General features: G+C 55.0%; 1 protein-coding gene across 10 annotated transcripts in view; it reads left to right on the top strand.

Moving 5' to 3' along the window:
- AFDN (afadin, adherens junction formation factor) overlaps positions 1-16481 on the top strand; it is a 143678-nt gene that overhangs the window by 120238 nt on the left and 6959 nt on the right. For all 10 annotated transcript variants that reach the window (XM_039257145.1, XM_039257150.1, XM_039257141.1 and 7 more), the window contains 5 exons: positions 473-667; positions 1527-1618; positions 1940-2125; positions 4933-5907; positions 14374-14490. In XM_039257145.1, the coding sequence (XP_039113076.1) occupies positions 473-667; positions 1527-1618; positions 1940-2125; positions 4933-5907; positions 14374-14490 (1565 nt within the window). The remainder of the gene's footprint in view (positions 1-472; positions 668-1526; positions 1619-1939; positions 2126-4932; positions 5908-14373; positions 14491-16481) is intronic.

Below are 16481 nucleotides of genomic sequence, written 5' to 3'. Positions count from 1 at the left end.
CAGAGCCTCTTTCCTTTCCTCCTGACGTGATAGCAGGCGGGTGGCCTGGGTCACAGCCTACGGGCGCTCTCCAGAGGCAGGCCCGCCCGTGAGTTACAGCTCGGACGGAAGCTGCTGGAGCAGAGCGCGCACCGGGACCGCCGCGCAGGGAGGCAGGAGAGCGCGAAGGAGAGAGCACGCGGGGCTGACAGAATTCGTGTCTGTTTCAGGAAGTGAGGGAGCTGGTTTGGTGGACTTGATGAGAAAATAAGCTTTGAAAGAGCACCTTTTCCCATCGGTGCCAGTTAAATGTTGCTTCTGAGATTCTCTAGAAAGATTTAACTCCCAGACTGAAAGCTGCCTTATTTCTTCGCCTAAGAATAAGGTCTTTTGAAATTTTAAGTGTTTGTGAACTCATCTTTCTTTGGAGACTAGGGTGCTTATAATAAAATCTGGGACACCTGAAGAGGTCCCTGAGTGCACTTGACTTCAGTTTCAGACCGCCGTGGCTCAGGTAAACCCCGACCAAAGAGTGAAGGTTTCGAGCTCTATAACAGTTCAGCTCAAAATGGGTCTCCCGAGAGCCCTCAGCTGCCGTGGGCAGAATACAGCGAACTGAAGAGACTCCCTGGCGACGACAGGCTGACGAAGAATCGGGCTGACCACCGCTCCAGCCCCAACGTGGCCAGTAAGTCGGACCGCCGTGGCTGCACCTCCCCCGGCCCCGCTCCAGCCCTCGTCCCGACGGCGTGCACAGTGCCGGTGGGAAACGAGGACCACACCTGTGCTGTCTCAGGTAGCAAAACAGTACTGCCTGCCTGTACTGGCGAGGTGTGCTTCCGTGAGTGGGAGCCATAGCACCGTTCTCCCAGCAGGTAATAAAAACAAAGTTAGGAGACACCGTTGATTGCATCGGTGCTCTAGGGGAGTACATTGACAATGTCTGTAGCAGGAGGTGGCGAATGGTTTTTATACTTTTAAAGGGTTGTTAACCAGAAGAATCAGTCTACAAGGCCTGAAATAGTTACTGCCTGGCCCGTTGCCAGAGGATTTGCCGACCCCGATCTATAGAGAACACTTTGTGGCCCTGGGCTCTGATGATTCAAGAGGTGGGAGTAGGGGGGCGCCTGGGTGGCTCAGTCGGTTGAGCATCCAACTTGGGCTCAGGTCGTGATCTCACGGTTCATGGGTTCAAGCCCCACGTCAGGCCCTGGGGTGACAGCTCAAAGCCTGGAGCCTGTCTTTGGATTGTGTGTCTCCTTCTCTCTATGACTCTCCCCTGCTTGTGCTGCCCCTCCCTCCCTCCCTCCCTCTCTCTCTCTCTCTCTCTCTCATAAATAAATAAAACATTAAAAAAGGTGGGGAGTGGGTATGATGAGCCCTAATCTCTCATATGCCCCAGTTTTCACCTCCGAGCTGACTCCTCACTGGCCTTTGGAAGATGCTTGATGCATGCTCACTACCCGTAAAGAACATACCATGACATTCTGTGACATCGAGTTGTCTCTCTAATAGTGAACTTCCTTTTCCTTGCTTCTTTCCAACAGATCAGCCTCCTAGTCCCGGAGGGAAGAGTGCATATGCCCCTGGAGCAGCCACTAAGATCACGTCCGTCTCCACTGGAAACCTCTGCACTGAGGTCTGAGCGAACAGCACACTGTTCTCACTGCAGTGAGCCCCTAAACGATCCCCTAACTCTGCCACTCTGCGCGTTAGCATTGTCTGTAATTCCTGAGAACTGCTTTTTTAAAATTTTTTAATATAATAGATAAACTAGTCTTAAATTAATAAGGCAGGGTAAAATAAAATGTTTCCCATTATTCCCAGTATAGGATCAGACACATTTTTAACGCGGTTTTTAAAATACATGGAAACTACATTTTAAAACAGAATATCGGAAATTAAATTAGTCTGTGTGCAAGTGTCCAGAAGCTCACTTCCCTGTCTTCACGCGTTGCAGGAGCAGGCGCCTCCCCCCCGGCCTGAAGCCTACCCCGTCCCCACCCAGACCTACACCAGGGAATACTTCACGTTCCCGGCTGCCAGATCCCAGGACCGCATGGCTCCCCCTCAGGACCAGTGGCCGGGTTACGAGGAGAAGCCTCACGTGCACACCGATGGCCTTCAGTCCGGAGCCACCATCCAGGTCAGGGAGGACACTGCGGGCACCTGCAGCCCTCAGAGACGCACTGGCTTGCGGGGGTGGCGGGGGGCAGTGGGGTGGTCCGAGTGCTTTCTGAGATACAGTTGATGTGCTCTGTAGGACACTGCTGTCCTACACGGTCTCGTGGGTGACTCAGGGAGAGGGGCCCGGGAGGGATACTAAATGTACAAAGGAATTCTGTGTTCTCTTGAAGTTTGATTGACAAGGTGTTAAGAACAGTGCACCTTAATGACCGTCTGTAAGGTGGGATCTGGGATCCAGGGAGTGAGAAACGAGTGGTGTGTCGTTTTCCTTGTTCACACCAGAAGCTGTCCCGAGTGCTGGGATGCAGGCGTGACCAGGGTCCCTGCCCATGAAACTGACAGTATGGTTGGGAAGTTAGACAGAGGAAGTGAATACGGCGTAGTAGGTACTGCTGGAGACGTGGGTCCCCGCCAAGCCACTGGCGCCGGGCCTCCCGCCACACGTCACAGCTCTGAAGGAAGAGGGTTTCAGACCAAGGCAGGAGGCGGGCCTCTGAGGGGGAGGCCGTCACAGACCTTGGCAGCCTGGAGCCACACGGAAGGGCTTGAGGTGACAGGAAGATGGAGGGTTCAGATTTTCTCCAGGTCAGTAGAGAAGGACTGTCGGTCTGGGCGATTGAGCTGGGGACCGCTATCAGGTGGGTCCTTGTGTTTGGAAAGAGAGATTTGCGTCGTGAAAGACTGGGAGAAGTCAGATGTACACTTAAAGACAGGTACGGTCTAGGGTCACAGAACCAGGCCCGGATAGTGCGCTCCGGACTTCACTTGCAGTGGCTACAAGGGACTGGGGCTGAGGTGGGACTGAGCTGAGCCGAGAGGGGGGTGGGGAGCAGAGGAGGGGGTCACCCTCACAGGAGGCAGCATGGACAGCAAGGAAGAGCCTCGGGTCCGTCCTGCCCCGTCCCTACCAGAAGCTCAGTCGCTCTGAGAGCGTTGGATGCCCCCCCCCCCCCGCCCCCGCCCGCCTGACCAGCAGGCCGGAGCAGACTGCGAAGAGAGACGCTTCTCCAGATTTCCGTCGTGTGCCCTGCTCCCTCACCAGGGAAGACCCGCTGCCCATACGTCAAGAGTCCACACGCTGTCTCCTGTCTTACGGGAGTAGCGTTTGTAAGCATCCACGTTCACGTTCGTGGCGTGCATCTGCTGTCTGCTTCCGCCTCACACATGGGTAGCCACCTAGAAGAGGAGGTCGGGAAACCGGCACGTCTGGGTGCTGGAGAGTCACTTATTTGGATCGTGAAATGACTGAGAATAAGGAGAGGACTTGGTGGGGGCGCATCGGGAGCTAGAATGAAGTCTTTGAGGAAAGTGGGGGGCTGACCCGGGGGGCTGGGAACCAGGTCCTGCGGCGCCAAGGAGGAGCAGGTGTACAGTCTGAGGCGTGAGCTCCCCACGTTCATGCTTTCGGAGGATCTTTTCTGCACATCATAATCATAATCATAATCATACAGTGAGCTCGTGAACCACGTGGGTCTGAACTGTTCACGTCTGCTGTTATGCACATTTTCTCCATACGGTGCTCTGTTTTCTCATCCTTATGGTTTTGTGACAGTATTTTCTTTCCTGTGGTTCGTTGGAAGATACAGGAAGTCCGTCAGGAGACATCGTCCGGTGCTGATGCACTGCTTGTGCTCCAGGCATGGCTTCCAGTCAGCAGCAGGCTGTTAGTAGGAAGTGTTTGGGGGAGTCAAAAGTCGTACGTGGATTTTTGACTACTCTGGGTTTGATGCCCCTGTCCCCTGCCTTGTTCGAGACTCCGCTACCGTTTTGTGCTTCAGTCTATGTCTCTAGTAAAGCTGTAGCAAGATTTTGGTAGTAAATGTTACATTTTTCTATCAGGCTACTGTGTTTTCAAGTGATATTTCATTTTTTTCTTGTTGGCTTATTTTTTAAGGAGAGGGAGACTGTTTATTTTCCAGATTTGCATCTTCAATTTCTACACATGAACAGCTCAGGGAAAAAATGTTTGACCTCCTGGCGAATCATTTCAATTTAAGCTTTTTGACATGCCGGTTTTCAGACTTGAGTCTAGCCCTTTGAAACAGCGTATTTGTTTCTGTCCGACACACACACACACACACACACACACACACACACGTTCATGTTCAGTGTTTGACCTCCTGGCGAATCATTTCAGTTTAAGCTTTTTGACATGCCGTTTTTCAGACTTGAGTCTAGCCCTTTGAAACAGCGTATTTGTTTCTGTCCGACAGACACACACACACACACACACGTGTTCATGTTCAGTGATTGCCCGCACCATGGCCTCTACCTTTCTTTCCAAGACTGGAACAGAGAGGCTCAGGTGTGCAGCCTGTCGCTGCGGGGACCGTGGCTCAGATGGTGAAGATTTGAGAGCTACTCTTACTTCGAATTTTATGACGCAGAAGTAAATTCTGTTGCTCTTCACATAGACCGAACACTCTCCTCCTTCTGCAGTCGGTGGCGTGAGAAAGCCCAGCGGAGATGCGTGCGGGCGAGCGCGAGCCGGGAAGGGTGCCGGCTGTGCCGCGCCTGGCCTTCCGTGCGCTGCGCTGTTTCCGACAGTGATACAGAGAAGGGAGCACGGCCCTTCCCTCTTTTTAACCGGAAAACCACTGACCCCCCACACTGCCTCAGGGTGTCCCCGCACCCAGAGACCTGGGCAGCCTCCACCTCTCTGTGTAGCCCACTGAACGGTTTCTCCCTAGAGATGAGATATTGGTGAGTCTTTAATTTTTTTTCTACACGGCTGAAACGTAACAGGTTTCCGTGTTCCGTCTGCAGCGTGTTACCCGCTCCCAGGAGGAGCTTCGGGAGGACAGAGCTTACCAACAGGAGCGCCATCGACCGGAGGCCGTGCTGGATCACAAGTCCGACAGCGACGTGTGGGCCCGCCCGAGCCCCTCGGCGGGCTCCAGCGCGTCCAGCCAGGAGCACCTGGACCCCTGCTCCAAGCCGGGCACCCCCGCCTCCACGCTGACCAAGAGCGGCCCCGGGCGCTGGAAGACGCCGGCCTCCGCGCAGCCCCTGCCGGCGGCCGCCCCGGCCACCCCGACAGACCTGCCGCCGCCGCCCCCTCCGCCCCCCGCGCACTACGCCGGGGACCTGGACGGGCTCCCCGCCGAGCTGCCCCAGCCGCCCGCTCCCGGCGGCCCAGTGGCCGGCGCCGAGCGGAGGAAGCGAGAGGAGCAGCAGCGCTGGTACGAGAAGGAGAAGGCGCGTCTGGAGGAGGAGCGGGACAGGAAGCGCCGCGAGCAGGAGCGCAGGCTGGGCCAGATGCGCGGCCCGGCCCCGAACCCCGCGCCCTTCCCGCCGGCGGCCGGCCCGCACGCGAAGCCCGAGAAGGCCGCCCCGCCGCAGCGGCCGCAGGAGACCGTCATCCGGGAGCTGCAGCCGCAGCAGCAGCCGCGCACCATCGAGCGCCGGGACCTGCAGTACATCACGGTGAGCCGGGAGGAGCTGCCCGCGGGGGACAGCCTGTCGCCCGACCCCTGGAAGCGCGACGCCAGGGAGAAGCTGGAGAAGCAGCAGCAGCTGCACATCGTGGACATGCTGAGCAGGGAGATCCAGGAGCTGCAGGGCAAGCCCGAGCGCAGCGCCGAGGACGGCGACCGCCTGCGCAAGCTCCTGCTGGAGTGGCAGTTCCAGAAGCGGCTGCAGGAGTCCAAGCAGAAGGACGAGGACGACGAGGAGGAGGAGGACGACGACGTGGACGCCGTGCTGATCACGCAGCGCCTCGAGGCCGAGCGCAGAGCGAGGGTAAAGGGGAGCAGTGCTGGGGGCGCGGGGCGCGGGGGGCCGCAGCCGGCCTGGGAGGCGTGGGCTCCGGAAAGCCCGGCTGCAGTCCGGCCGGAACTGCGCCGTGTGCCGCAGCAGGCTCCCGCTTGTCCCTCTCGTTAGCGCTTCGGTAGAGAGACCGAGTTCATAGCCGCAGCCGCGTTCACGGCCAGGAGCAGCGCTCCCCGGGGGTCGGCGGGGCTTTTTTCTTAAAGGGCCAGATAGTGAGAAAACATCAGAGGCTTTGTGGGCCAAACCCTTGGTCCTGACGGCGGCGCCTGCCCGCCACACGGCCAAAGCCACCGTGGCCGGTGCACAAGCGGGGAGAGCCGTGCGCCGGGGGCGCCCTCACTGACGGGGGCAGGACACCTGCCGAGCCCGGTCCCGGTCGTCAGCACGGACGCTGGGTGACTAAGGCGACTGTTGAGAATCTCTGAGTTGTGGTCTCAGACTGGCTGTACGGCTGACGAAGCAGGTATTAAACGAAACCGTTCTGTTTCAGCGGTAGTGGAAAGATCCGGAGAACTCAGAGTTTTCATTTTACTTCTCCATTTGATAAAAGCAGTTGTTCCTTTTGTATCACATAAAAGAAGTAAAGTTTATGTTAGTTTAATGCAGTAGATTGTTAAAATGCCAGATTTAAGACTCTCTGTTACCCTGTCAGGAGAGTTGCTGACAGAGAGGCATTTACCGGTACGAACCTGCGGACAGTGCTCTGGGCCTTGTCACGTTAGGAGGTGTTAACACAAGGCAGTTTCTGGGAAAAGACAGCCAAGACTGTGTCTTCTGGATTTTGTTTCTGATTGCCACTTGCACTCCGTGCTGTCTGTACAGAGATCCAAACAGATAACGGTTAGGTCAGGGGTTTTGATCTTTCTACATCATGATGCAGTTTCACGTTAGATCACCGTGAGTGCGCACAGCCAGCCGTCTGACCAGGGTCGCCCTGGGAATCTTTTCCTGAAACATGACACATACCTCTCACGATGTGTTCTCAGCAGAAGGAACGTGGAACTTGACCCAAACTTCAGCTGAACGAAAACCCAAATGTTAAGTGTGACATTATGTCATCAGTATTTTCCAAGTCACCAGTAACAAACTCCTTAAAGCCCATCAGTGCTACTTTTCCATCGGTGCTACTTGATTTCAAAGATTAACTGCTTAGTGATGTGTTACTTGTAGCCTGAGAATTCTCTGGGATCAGGACTCTGGTGTCCACCGTGTAAACGGTTGGCTGAGTGCTCAGTGCAGGGTCCTCCCCCCTCCTTGGCCAGCACCACTGGCGGCAAGACGGCATTAAAGGAGCCGAGTGTGGCCCCGGCCCGACGCCCCTGGCCGCAGGACACAAGAAAACAGTGATGTTTACTGCAGTTCAGACTGAATCGAAAGCGATGTCTATGGTAAATAAGTAGACGTCATTAGCGTTTACCGTTGTAACTCCATCCCGTAGAGAAAAGTGAACGACTGCATTGTAGTATTTCTGTAATTACTCTCAGCTGCAAGTTTTTATTAAAGATCCGTCAGGTTTTCCAAGTGGTTCAGACAGTGACTGTTTCAAAGCCTCATAGTAAGAACTATGATATTTGGAAAGTTTCTTACAATCGTTTTAGTTAAAAGTGTTTCCATATTCATCATTAATCGTATTTAAGATCAATGTCTTGGTCTCCACGTAACAGAGTTCAGGGAAATTTTACTTTTCACAGCGCCCTCTGTGTATCGTAATAACAAAACTCAAGTGTCGAATCCCACGTGGACCTTTCCCTGTGTCCGGGCGCCAGAGGTCCGCGCGCCCTTCTTGCTGAGCTCACCAGGCTGCCCTCCAGCCGCAGGGGCCGCATGGGAGCAGCGAGCACGCCGGGGTGGAATATGGTCTAAACTGGACTTTTTTTTCACACTTCATCTTTCTTTTTGTTTCCTTCTCTGTTACCTGCAGCAGACTGCTCTGCCAGCAATCTCTGTTCTAGATTTGGTATGTTCTTGTTTCTTTCCCTTTGGTACTTTTTCCTGTCTTGATTTTCTTTTTTTCTGTTAGTGGTGGTGGTTTGTGTTCCCAGTAGACGCAGCTCCTCGGGGTGTCCTGGCGCAGGCGTGTGATTCCGGGACTCGAGAAGCATGCCTTTCCGTGTGTTTAGATTTAGTTACTCCTTGCTTTTCTCCATTAATTTTAAATGTTACTGTTTGTTTATGGTTTTGACCTTTTCAGTTTTAGTCACAAAATAACTCTGTATATTTTTACGTAGTCAAAAATACAGGAGCAAATGAAAGATATTCTGCAATAAATAACCTGTTTCATTCTCGTTAACCCTGGTAATAGAGTTTGAATAACCAGCTGTTAGAAACTCAGCCGAATTGGTATTCATGTAGTTTTGCCGGTTAAGACGTCACTGTCTGGGATCTGTCTGTGGATAGGATAAGAGAGCTTTTCAGTAAACGTTATTCTGTTCTCTCTAATAATTTCATGTATCTCAGCCGGGTTTACCAGCCATCTTGTCTGCTGAAAAATACCTGACGTCTCATTCTGTTGTCGGTTCAGGGTTTTGTTTGTTTTTTTGTTTTGTTTTTGAAGGGGAGCGCAATCTGGGGTGTGGGGGGTGGGAACAGAGGATCAGAAGCAGGCTCCATGCTGTCAGCACAGAGCCTGACGTAGGGCTCAAACTTACAAACCATGAGATCACGACCTGAGCCAAAATCGGACACCCAACCAGCTGTGCCCCTCAGTTTGGTGTGTCTGGCGTCCATGCTGGGGCCATGCGGTCAGCTGTGTAGAGTGATGCTATCAGGGTCACCGGCCAGCTGATCCTACACTGGCTGATACAGTCAGGACGACTTGAGTCTGCTCTTGTTAGTCAACTTTTGAAATGAGTAAGGACAGGATCAGACAGTACTTTTTTTTTTTTTTTTTTTTAAATATTTTATTTATTTCTAGGAGAGAGAGAGAGACCGCATGAGCAGGGGAGGGTCAGAGAGAGAGGGAGACACAGACTCTGAAACAGGCTCCAGGCTCTGAGCTGGCAGTCAGCACAGAGCCCGACGCGGGGCTCGAACCCACGAACCGTGAGATCATGACCTAAGCGAAAGTCAGGCACTTAACCAACTAAGCCACCCAGGCGCCCCCAGACAGTACTTTTAAAAAGTCCCTAAATCTAGGTTTGACTTTAATGGCCTTTTAATCAGTATGATGAAAACAATGGCCTTATTTAAACAGTGCGGTGGCCTTCCCATCCACAGAGAAGCCTCTCTTGGAAACCCCCCCACCCCATGATTGAAGAGCATATTTTTTTTAGCTTTACCTTTTTTTTTTTTTTCTTTCACGTGAGACAAAGACACAATGTGTATGTTTTCTCCATACTGGCTCGTGTGGTGAGGTGCACCTGTGGTGGGTGGCTGGGAGTTACCAGTGAGGGCAGATTCTTCCATGCGATGCTCTGGGCATCCGTCACCCACCAGGTACTGACCCGAGCCACTGGCTGTAAGAAATCTTCCCACCCTGCAGGCCCAGTGAGAATCTTTTCTGCAGATTATATGACAGATAGATAATGTCAGGGATGAAGAATGACACTAGGATTTGTGTTTTGAAAACACAGTTCAGAGTTTTTCTTTAAAAGGTCATTGTTTTATTACTATCGACCTTAAGCACCGCAGCCCCGAGCGTCTCTGAGCCTCGCTCCCCAGTAGGTGCCGCAGTCACTGCCAGCAGCGTCCTCACGTCCTCAGGGAGCCGCCTCGGCCAGCCGGCCGTCCTCTCGCCCAGGTGAGGGCGGTGCCCCAGGTGCGAGCCGAGTGTTGGACGGCTCCCTGCACGGCTGTGACGGCGTCTCATGGCATGACGGGGGGTTGTGAGTGGGGCAGGTGCTCTGTCGGGAGCAGCCCACAGTCTCCATGAGCTTAGGGGTGGGGGTGCCCTCCTGGCTCTGCTCTTCCTCTGGATTTGCAGTGATGGGCACCGATTTGCAGTAACTGGCCCAGCCCGGCCTCTGTCCTCCAGACCCGGGAGCTGTAGAAGCCACGGACTCCGGCGTTTGCATTTCTAGCCCCAGCCTCTGCCTGGTCCACACTTCCACCTGGAGTCAGACAAGACTTTTCAAAGCTCAGCGTGTATGAACCCCCCATCCCTCCCGACATACTCCTCGCCTGCCTCCAGCCGTCCCCGTTTCAGCCAATTGTTGTAACTGTTCGGTCTAATGGTCTTACTCACCATAACGCTCTTTATCTCTCCATCGAGCAATTCTGCTGTTTTTACTGCTCAGGATCTGACCACCTCAACACCGCGCTGGCCTGAGCCGCTGCTGTCCCCGCCTGGCTCAGTGTAGAGACTTCTTTGAGTCCCCTCTTCTGCGTTTGTGCCCCGTATTGCAGGCTGTTCTCAGCACAGCAGCTGCAGCAATACTGTTGAAGAACGTCACATCTCAGGAGTCCTTAGAACCCTGTCACTTAGAGAAACGTCCGAGTCTTCCCATGGGCACAAGGCACTGCTGTTCCTTACATCCCTTTGCACAGGCAGAGGTCCGCCCTCCCCGTAGCTGCACCGGGCCCCGCTCACATCTGCAGGGCAGGGACAGGTGATCTGCCTTCGTGGCCCTGGGTTGCCAGATAATTACACGCACTGTCCTCTGGTTTCTTTATAACAACCTTGTGATGTGGGTGGAACAGAAGGGTAAGCCCAGTAGTGAAGACGTTCACCTAATGTCGCATGGAGTGAGAGGGAGGGTTCTTCCCAGGATCTCCTGAGTCTGTACCGACTGTTGTAAAGGCCTTCTGGTCACAAAGCCCCGCCCGGAGCCGCCTTCCAGCTAGAGGCGGGCACGGCCTGGCCGGCTCTCAGCTGCCTGGTCTCCGGCTCTGTCCGGCTACCGCTTCAGCGGCTGGTCTGCCAGCTCCAGTGACCCAACAACAGCTCCAGAGGAGGATTCCCCCACCTCGGGTGGTACCAGCCACGTGACGCTTTCAGCGCTTTTGGTGGCTCTGCTGCTGACGTGGTGGGGAGGCCCGGGCTGGGTCTGCCCTTAGGCTGCCTCCTGCCTGCTCTCCACGCGGGACCGAAGGCATTGGCCACACTGGGGGCTGACCAAAAAGCGTGATGATAAAAACCTCAAGCAGGAGTTGGTAGGAAACCCGGCTGAGAGTTGCATGTGCAGAGAAGTCCCCCGAAAACCAACTTGTCTGCGTGTCGGAGTAGAACACAAGCTCGTGTGATTGATTGGAAGATGGACAGTTGCCCTGGGGAACTGTAGTACGTGGTGGGCCCCCGACGCGGGCTTGCCCCCCGACGCGGGCTCGCCCCCCGACGCGGGCTCACCTGGCCCTGCCGCCAAGTGTTTCAGCAGCCGAGCTGCCCATGTTACAGCTGCTAAGGAAGCTGGCATTGTCCTTACATGGGAAGGGCAGGGCCATGGGCTCTGCCCAGGGAAGAGACTCACGCCCTGAGTGCCCAGAGTCGTAGAGATGGCTTTCGCCATGAAGAAACACAAAGTGAACTTCCTCTCTGGTGTGGGGCTCGTGGCCAGAGTCGGGCTCTGAACCCCAGTCAGGTGCCTGAGCCCCATAGGAGCAAATGGCCTGAGCACGGGGGGGTCCTTCACTGCGGGGCCTCGCGAACAGGTGGGAACATATGCAGACCAGACTTGCCTTTGGCCTCACGGGGTAACCTGCTTAGCAGGCTTCCAGTGGCATTTTCAGCGAAGATACCAAACCCTGAAGGACACGTTGGCCCTGAATTGTATTCCAGCATCTCAACAGGGCCGTCTCCTTTAGTGCAGTTTTTGTCGTCAATTAAAGATGCGAGTTCCTGTCTTCTCGTGGCCTAAAGTTATAGACACGCAGATCGCTACATTACAGATTTTCTTTTTCTAACATGAGGATAAAATGAGGGCCACCAGCATGGCAAAAACGGCCAGGCTTGCAGCCCTGGCTTCTGGACCCCTGCTTAGCTCTTGGCTGAGAATAACTATGGTTTGGACTGATTCCAGCCATGAGAATTACGGTTACATCTCGTCACACCCGTTCCCCTGGACGTAGCTTCCGGCATGCAGTTTCAGCAGCACCCCACGCTTCATTCTCCAAGGGTAAACCAGTGAGCCTGTGTCCTTTTCATTTCACCCCAAGGTTAACACAGTCTGTCCTTGGACCTCAGCCTTTATTAACTGTGTGACTTAAATTGAAATGCCCTTTAACTGGTACTGAAAGTAAGTAGACCGCCCAGCGTAGTGAACCATTTTGAGCTAACTTGGAGTAAAGAGGGTAGTTGATCATTCGTGTATCGTTAATGCTTTGGGGGTAGGCGGGTGGAGCAGAGCAGCGCCTGTGGGAAGAACGCAGGACTGTGAAGCCGCCTGCCGCCTGCCGCCTGCCGCCTGCCAGGCAGCGCGCAGAGCTGCCTCGGTCACGGCAGCCCAGCTTCAGTGCTGACCGTGAGAATGGGAGCCGGGGGACTTAACGCTGGAGAAGCTTCCTCGCTTACGCCCATCCCAAATTGCAAGAATGAAGGTTTTTAACAGAAAATGCCCATTTATAGATTTGTAAGGTAGCATTCCTTACTTGTCATTATGAGACTTAAAATTGTTCTCATTTCTGAAAATGATGCTTCTCACCGTGGAGGACCGAGAGGGCTGTTTCAGCGTCTGCTGTTGTGCTCAGACTTGTTTTTAATTGGGTCTAGAAGGTACAGCAGGATGACCTTGTCTGTGTAGAACGTCGGCGCACTTTTACACCCTCCCATGAACCGCTCTTCTGTACCATATCGAGTACTATCAGCTGCTGGTTTTATTTGGTTATTTTTACTTGGGTGCCGTTTCTCACACTTTGGACCGATGAGTGTAAATTGGTTGACATACTGGCGCTGCTGGCCGCCGGGGGCTCCCCGGTGGAGGCCAGCCCTGCACAGCCCGCGGGGCCCTCCCGGTTCGGCCACGTCAGCAGCCGCTCCTGCTGCTCCGAGCCCCTCACAGCCAGGGATCCCAGCATCCCTCCTGGGCTCAGGCCTGGAGTGAACTAAACAGGAAATTAAGTACATTTGTCTTGTTGAGGAGGAATTTTATCTAAGATGTCATATTGTCTGCTGACCTGAAAAGTCTAATGACACAAGTTGATTTGTTACTTTCCCACCAGATGCAGCCTTTTTTCCACTGAAATATAAGGCAGGAGTGAAGTTGTTAGGGTATTATTTAAAAACAAATACAAATACAATTCACATCCAGTTTCTTTTTGCTGTGAGCAGTTTCTACAATAACCGGTCATTCTGTAAATACTGAAGCACACCATGAGTGGTTTTATGTGAAGGATTCCTGCAGGGGCTTTAACAACTAGATGGTATTGAGGTACGTTTTAATTTTTAAAATTTTCAATCAACTCCCTGAGGCCAGGTGGCACAGCGCTGTGGGCAGTGCTGCAGACCAGCTCTGTGACAGAAAGGAAGACCACGGAACAAAGGAGAAGCAAGCTTTCGAAGTTGCCGTTACCTGGAACTGTAACAACCAAGGGGCATTTTACTCTGTTCTCTTCTAGTCCAGTGTGCTTTTAATCCAAGGATCCTTGTGGAAAAGGTATTCCCCGCTCAGGCTCCTGCCTGTAGCACGTAGAAGAATCTGACCAGAGGGCAGAGGAGCTGAGGAGCAGAGAGAGGCTGCATCTTGGCCCACTCACGTTTGCATGGTGTGCCGCCAGCTGTGTTGCGTGTTGTTTCGACAAAAACAGAAAACAGTCCAGTCCCATCATGAACTGTGGACCCACAGAAGAACTTCTGTAGCAGCGGTTGCTGGGACGTAGAATTCACTGTCCCGGGAGCGGGCCGTGGGCTCCCGGACGCCAGGATCGCTCAGACAGATGGAGAAGTAACTTGGCAGAGGGCTGGTAGCAGAAGAGGCGGCGTGCGGTTCCTCCCGGAGTTCAGGTTCAGGTTCTTGGACTCCAGAGTTTGGGGCTCTCCCCAGGCTGAGAAGTAACTCTCCAAGTCCAGGATGGGGGCCAGAGGGAGCCGATGGCCAGCGGTCGGCGTGCAGCCCCGGGGTGCCGCCGGGGCGTGTGCCGGCGCGGGGGCACCTGGGGTCTGTGTGCCCCAGCCCACGGGAGTGCCGACCGGAGGGGAGGAGGGTGGGGGAGAGGGCGGGAGGGGGGCTGCGCGCGCCCCGCAGCTGCCTCAGCGGAGGGCCTGTGTGCCGCGTGACTGTGTTGGTGCGCGTGAGCCGGCCACAGTCCAGCTGAGGGGCGGTGTGGGCGTGCGGGACAGGTCCCTTCTTGGGGCCACACTCCTGGAAACATTAAGGGCACTGTGGGGACGGCGCTGCTTTTGAAAGTGTCGAGCTGTAAAATGTGTATGTTTTACCGTCTTTCAACAGTGATCTGCCCAGGTGTTTCGTATTTGATGTTGTGTGTGTGTCCGCCCGTGACAGTGTGTGCTGCGCGCCCGTGCTGCCCGAGTGTGCGGAGCGGAAGCTGACGCCCCTGCCTTGTTAGTTACAGGACGAGGAGCGGCGGCGGCAGCGGCAGCTGGAGGACCTGCGCCGGCGGGAGGCGGAGGGGCGCGCCCGGCAGGAGGCGGAGGAGCGGACGAAGCGGGACGCCGAGGACAAGGTTATGGTCCTGTAGGGGCGGCTAGAGGCTTCCCGGCTTAGCCTGAACCCGATGGATGGGCTGGGGCACGGGGGCTGCGAGCCACACAGGACAGGGCCCGGACCCCCCTCCCTGGTTATCGGACCGGAAACTGGAGCCCGGCCCGGCCCGCCTCTCCTGGACGGTGTCCACACCCTCCTCCCTGGGGCCCGTCTCTCTCCCACTTGTGAACTCGCAGTCCTGTCGGCCACCGAGCCTCCGCCCGGCCGGCCCGCCGCGTCAGGGCCCTGCCCGTTCCTGGACGTGCCCCCTGGCCCCCCGCTGGGCTGAGGGTGGTGCCCGCGCGGGTGTCCTGCGGTTGGAGCTCGGTGGGCCGTGGAGCCCCAGGAGCGTAGGCGAGCTGTTCACACCGCGCTTTTCAAATAGGTTCTTCACTGAAACTACTCAGTTCTCGTTGGTGGTCGACAGGGCAGGTAGCTTCTAAAAAATGTGGTACGAGGAAAATTCAACTAGTGTGTGATCTGATTAATATCCTGAGTTGTTACTGTTTCCACATGTGGATTCTTTTCATGAAAGTAATTTTTTACACGAATTTTAAAATGACAGCTAATCTGAGAAACGGGACCGCAGCGTGTGCACAGCCGGCCCTGAGCGGCACGCCCGGTGTGCGGCCTCCCGCGGAGACGCCTGTGGCCTGGCGAGGCGGGAGGCGCCGGTCTGCTCCGACGCTTCCCTTCTGTGAAGGCGGGAGCCGTGAGCGCACCGCTTCTCTGGGGGGAGAGATGCAGTTTGCGTTCCCGATTCCCTCTTAGGTAGCCTGGTGGCCTGTATCAGTAGCACCCTCCTCCCCCAAAAAGAGCTTTTAGGAAACGCTGTGTAGTGAGCTAATCGTCTGGATGTATAACCAGTGAAAAGCAAAATTGGCAGAAACAACGTGATTCATTTAAACGAAAGGAGAATAATAAGTCTAGGACACGAATCTGTGTGAAAAGTAGCATTTCTACGTCTTCTAGACCCTCACGGTTCCTGGCTCTCATCCTGGGGCCTGTAGCAGCTGCGTCCACGGAGCTTCCGCAGTCTCGGAAGCAGCCTGAGCTCGCAGGCCTAGGTGCCCCGGCGCCTTCCGGTTGTGTCGGGAGGAGTCACAGGCAAAACCGGTTTTCCGAAATGGGAGACCGTGGCTTGTCCGTGCGGGGGTGTTGCCGGGCCCCGGCCGCCCGCACTGACCGCGGGGCACGCGTGTGCTGTGCTCGGGCCCGCAGCTCCCTGCCTTCTCCGGCGTGAGCCCTGGCAGCTCACCCGTATGTCACACACGCTGGGGTCTCAGGAACTGCTGCTAGAGCTGAGTGGTCCCTGGAAAAGCTGAACAAGCCCTTTTTTACCCACAGTGTCCACAGTCGACAGGCTTGCTTTGTTACAGAAGAACGTGCCGTCCGTTGGTCGGATGGCCTGTCTGGTCACGTCATCGAATCTGCTCTTAGTGTAACTACAGGGATACGTGCTTTGGTCTCCTCTCAGAATGTCAGGCAGCTGCTGCTGCTGTCACACTAAAGGCCACAGAGCTCGTTCTGGATTCGATTCCCCTCCTTAAGCACTTACTTTGTGTAGAAAACAAGGTAAAAGATGTCTCAACGCAGAGTAAGAAGATAAAGTGAGAAACTGGGTCCGTGACTGGGGTGAGCTGGTGCCTGACCTCGGTGCTTCCTCCCTCGGAAGGGGAAGCGTGGGCACTGTCGTCACTGCGTGCGATGCTGGGGGCGGGGGGGTAGGGGGCAGGGAGCAGACGGCGAGCGTACGCCTCCTGGTGGGGACTGGAGGCCTGGAACGCCAGCACGGTCCCTGCGGTTAGCTCTGGGGTTCTGGTCGCGGGGACTTGAACCCACTCCCTGCACTCTGCAGCTGCCCAGCATCCCTCTCTCACAGCCGCTCTTCGTGTGTTCTGGAACCTGTCCATCTTTAACACAACTGTGCTGTTATCTTTTTTAATGTTAAAATAATTTTAACGCTGTCAA

Source organism: Hyaena hyaena, unplaced genomic scaffold (assembly GCF_003009895.1).
Source record: "Hyaena hyaena isolate Hyena2069 unplaced genomic scaffold, ASM300989v1 scaffold_603, whole genome shotgun sequence".
Classification (NCBI taxonomy): domain Eukaryota; kingdom Metazoa; phylum Chordata; class Mammalia; order Carnivora; family Hyaenidae; genus Hyaena; species Hyaena hyaena.
Note: the sequence above shows the minus strand (reverse complement) of the source record. Positions and strands in the feature narration are given on the sequence as shown.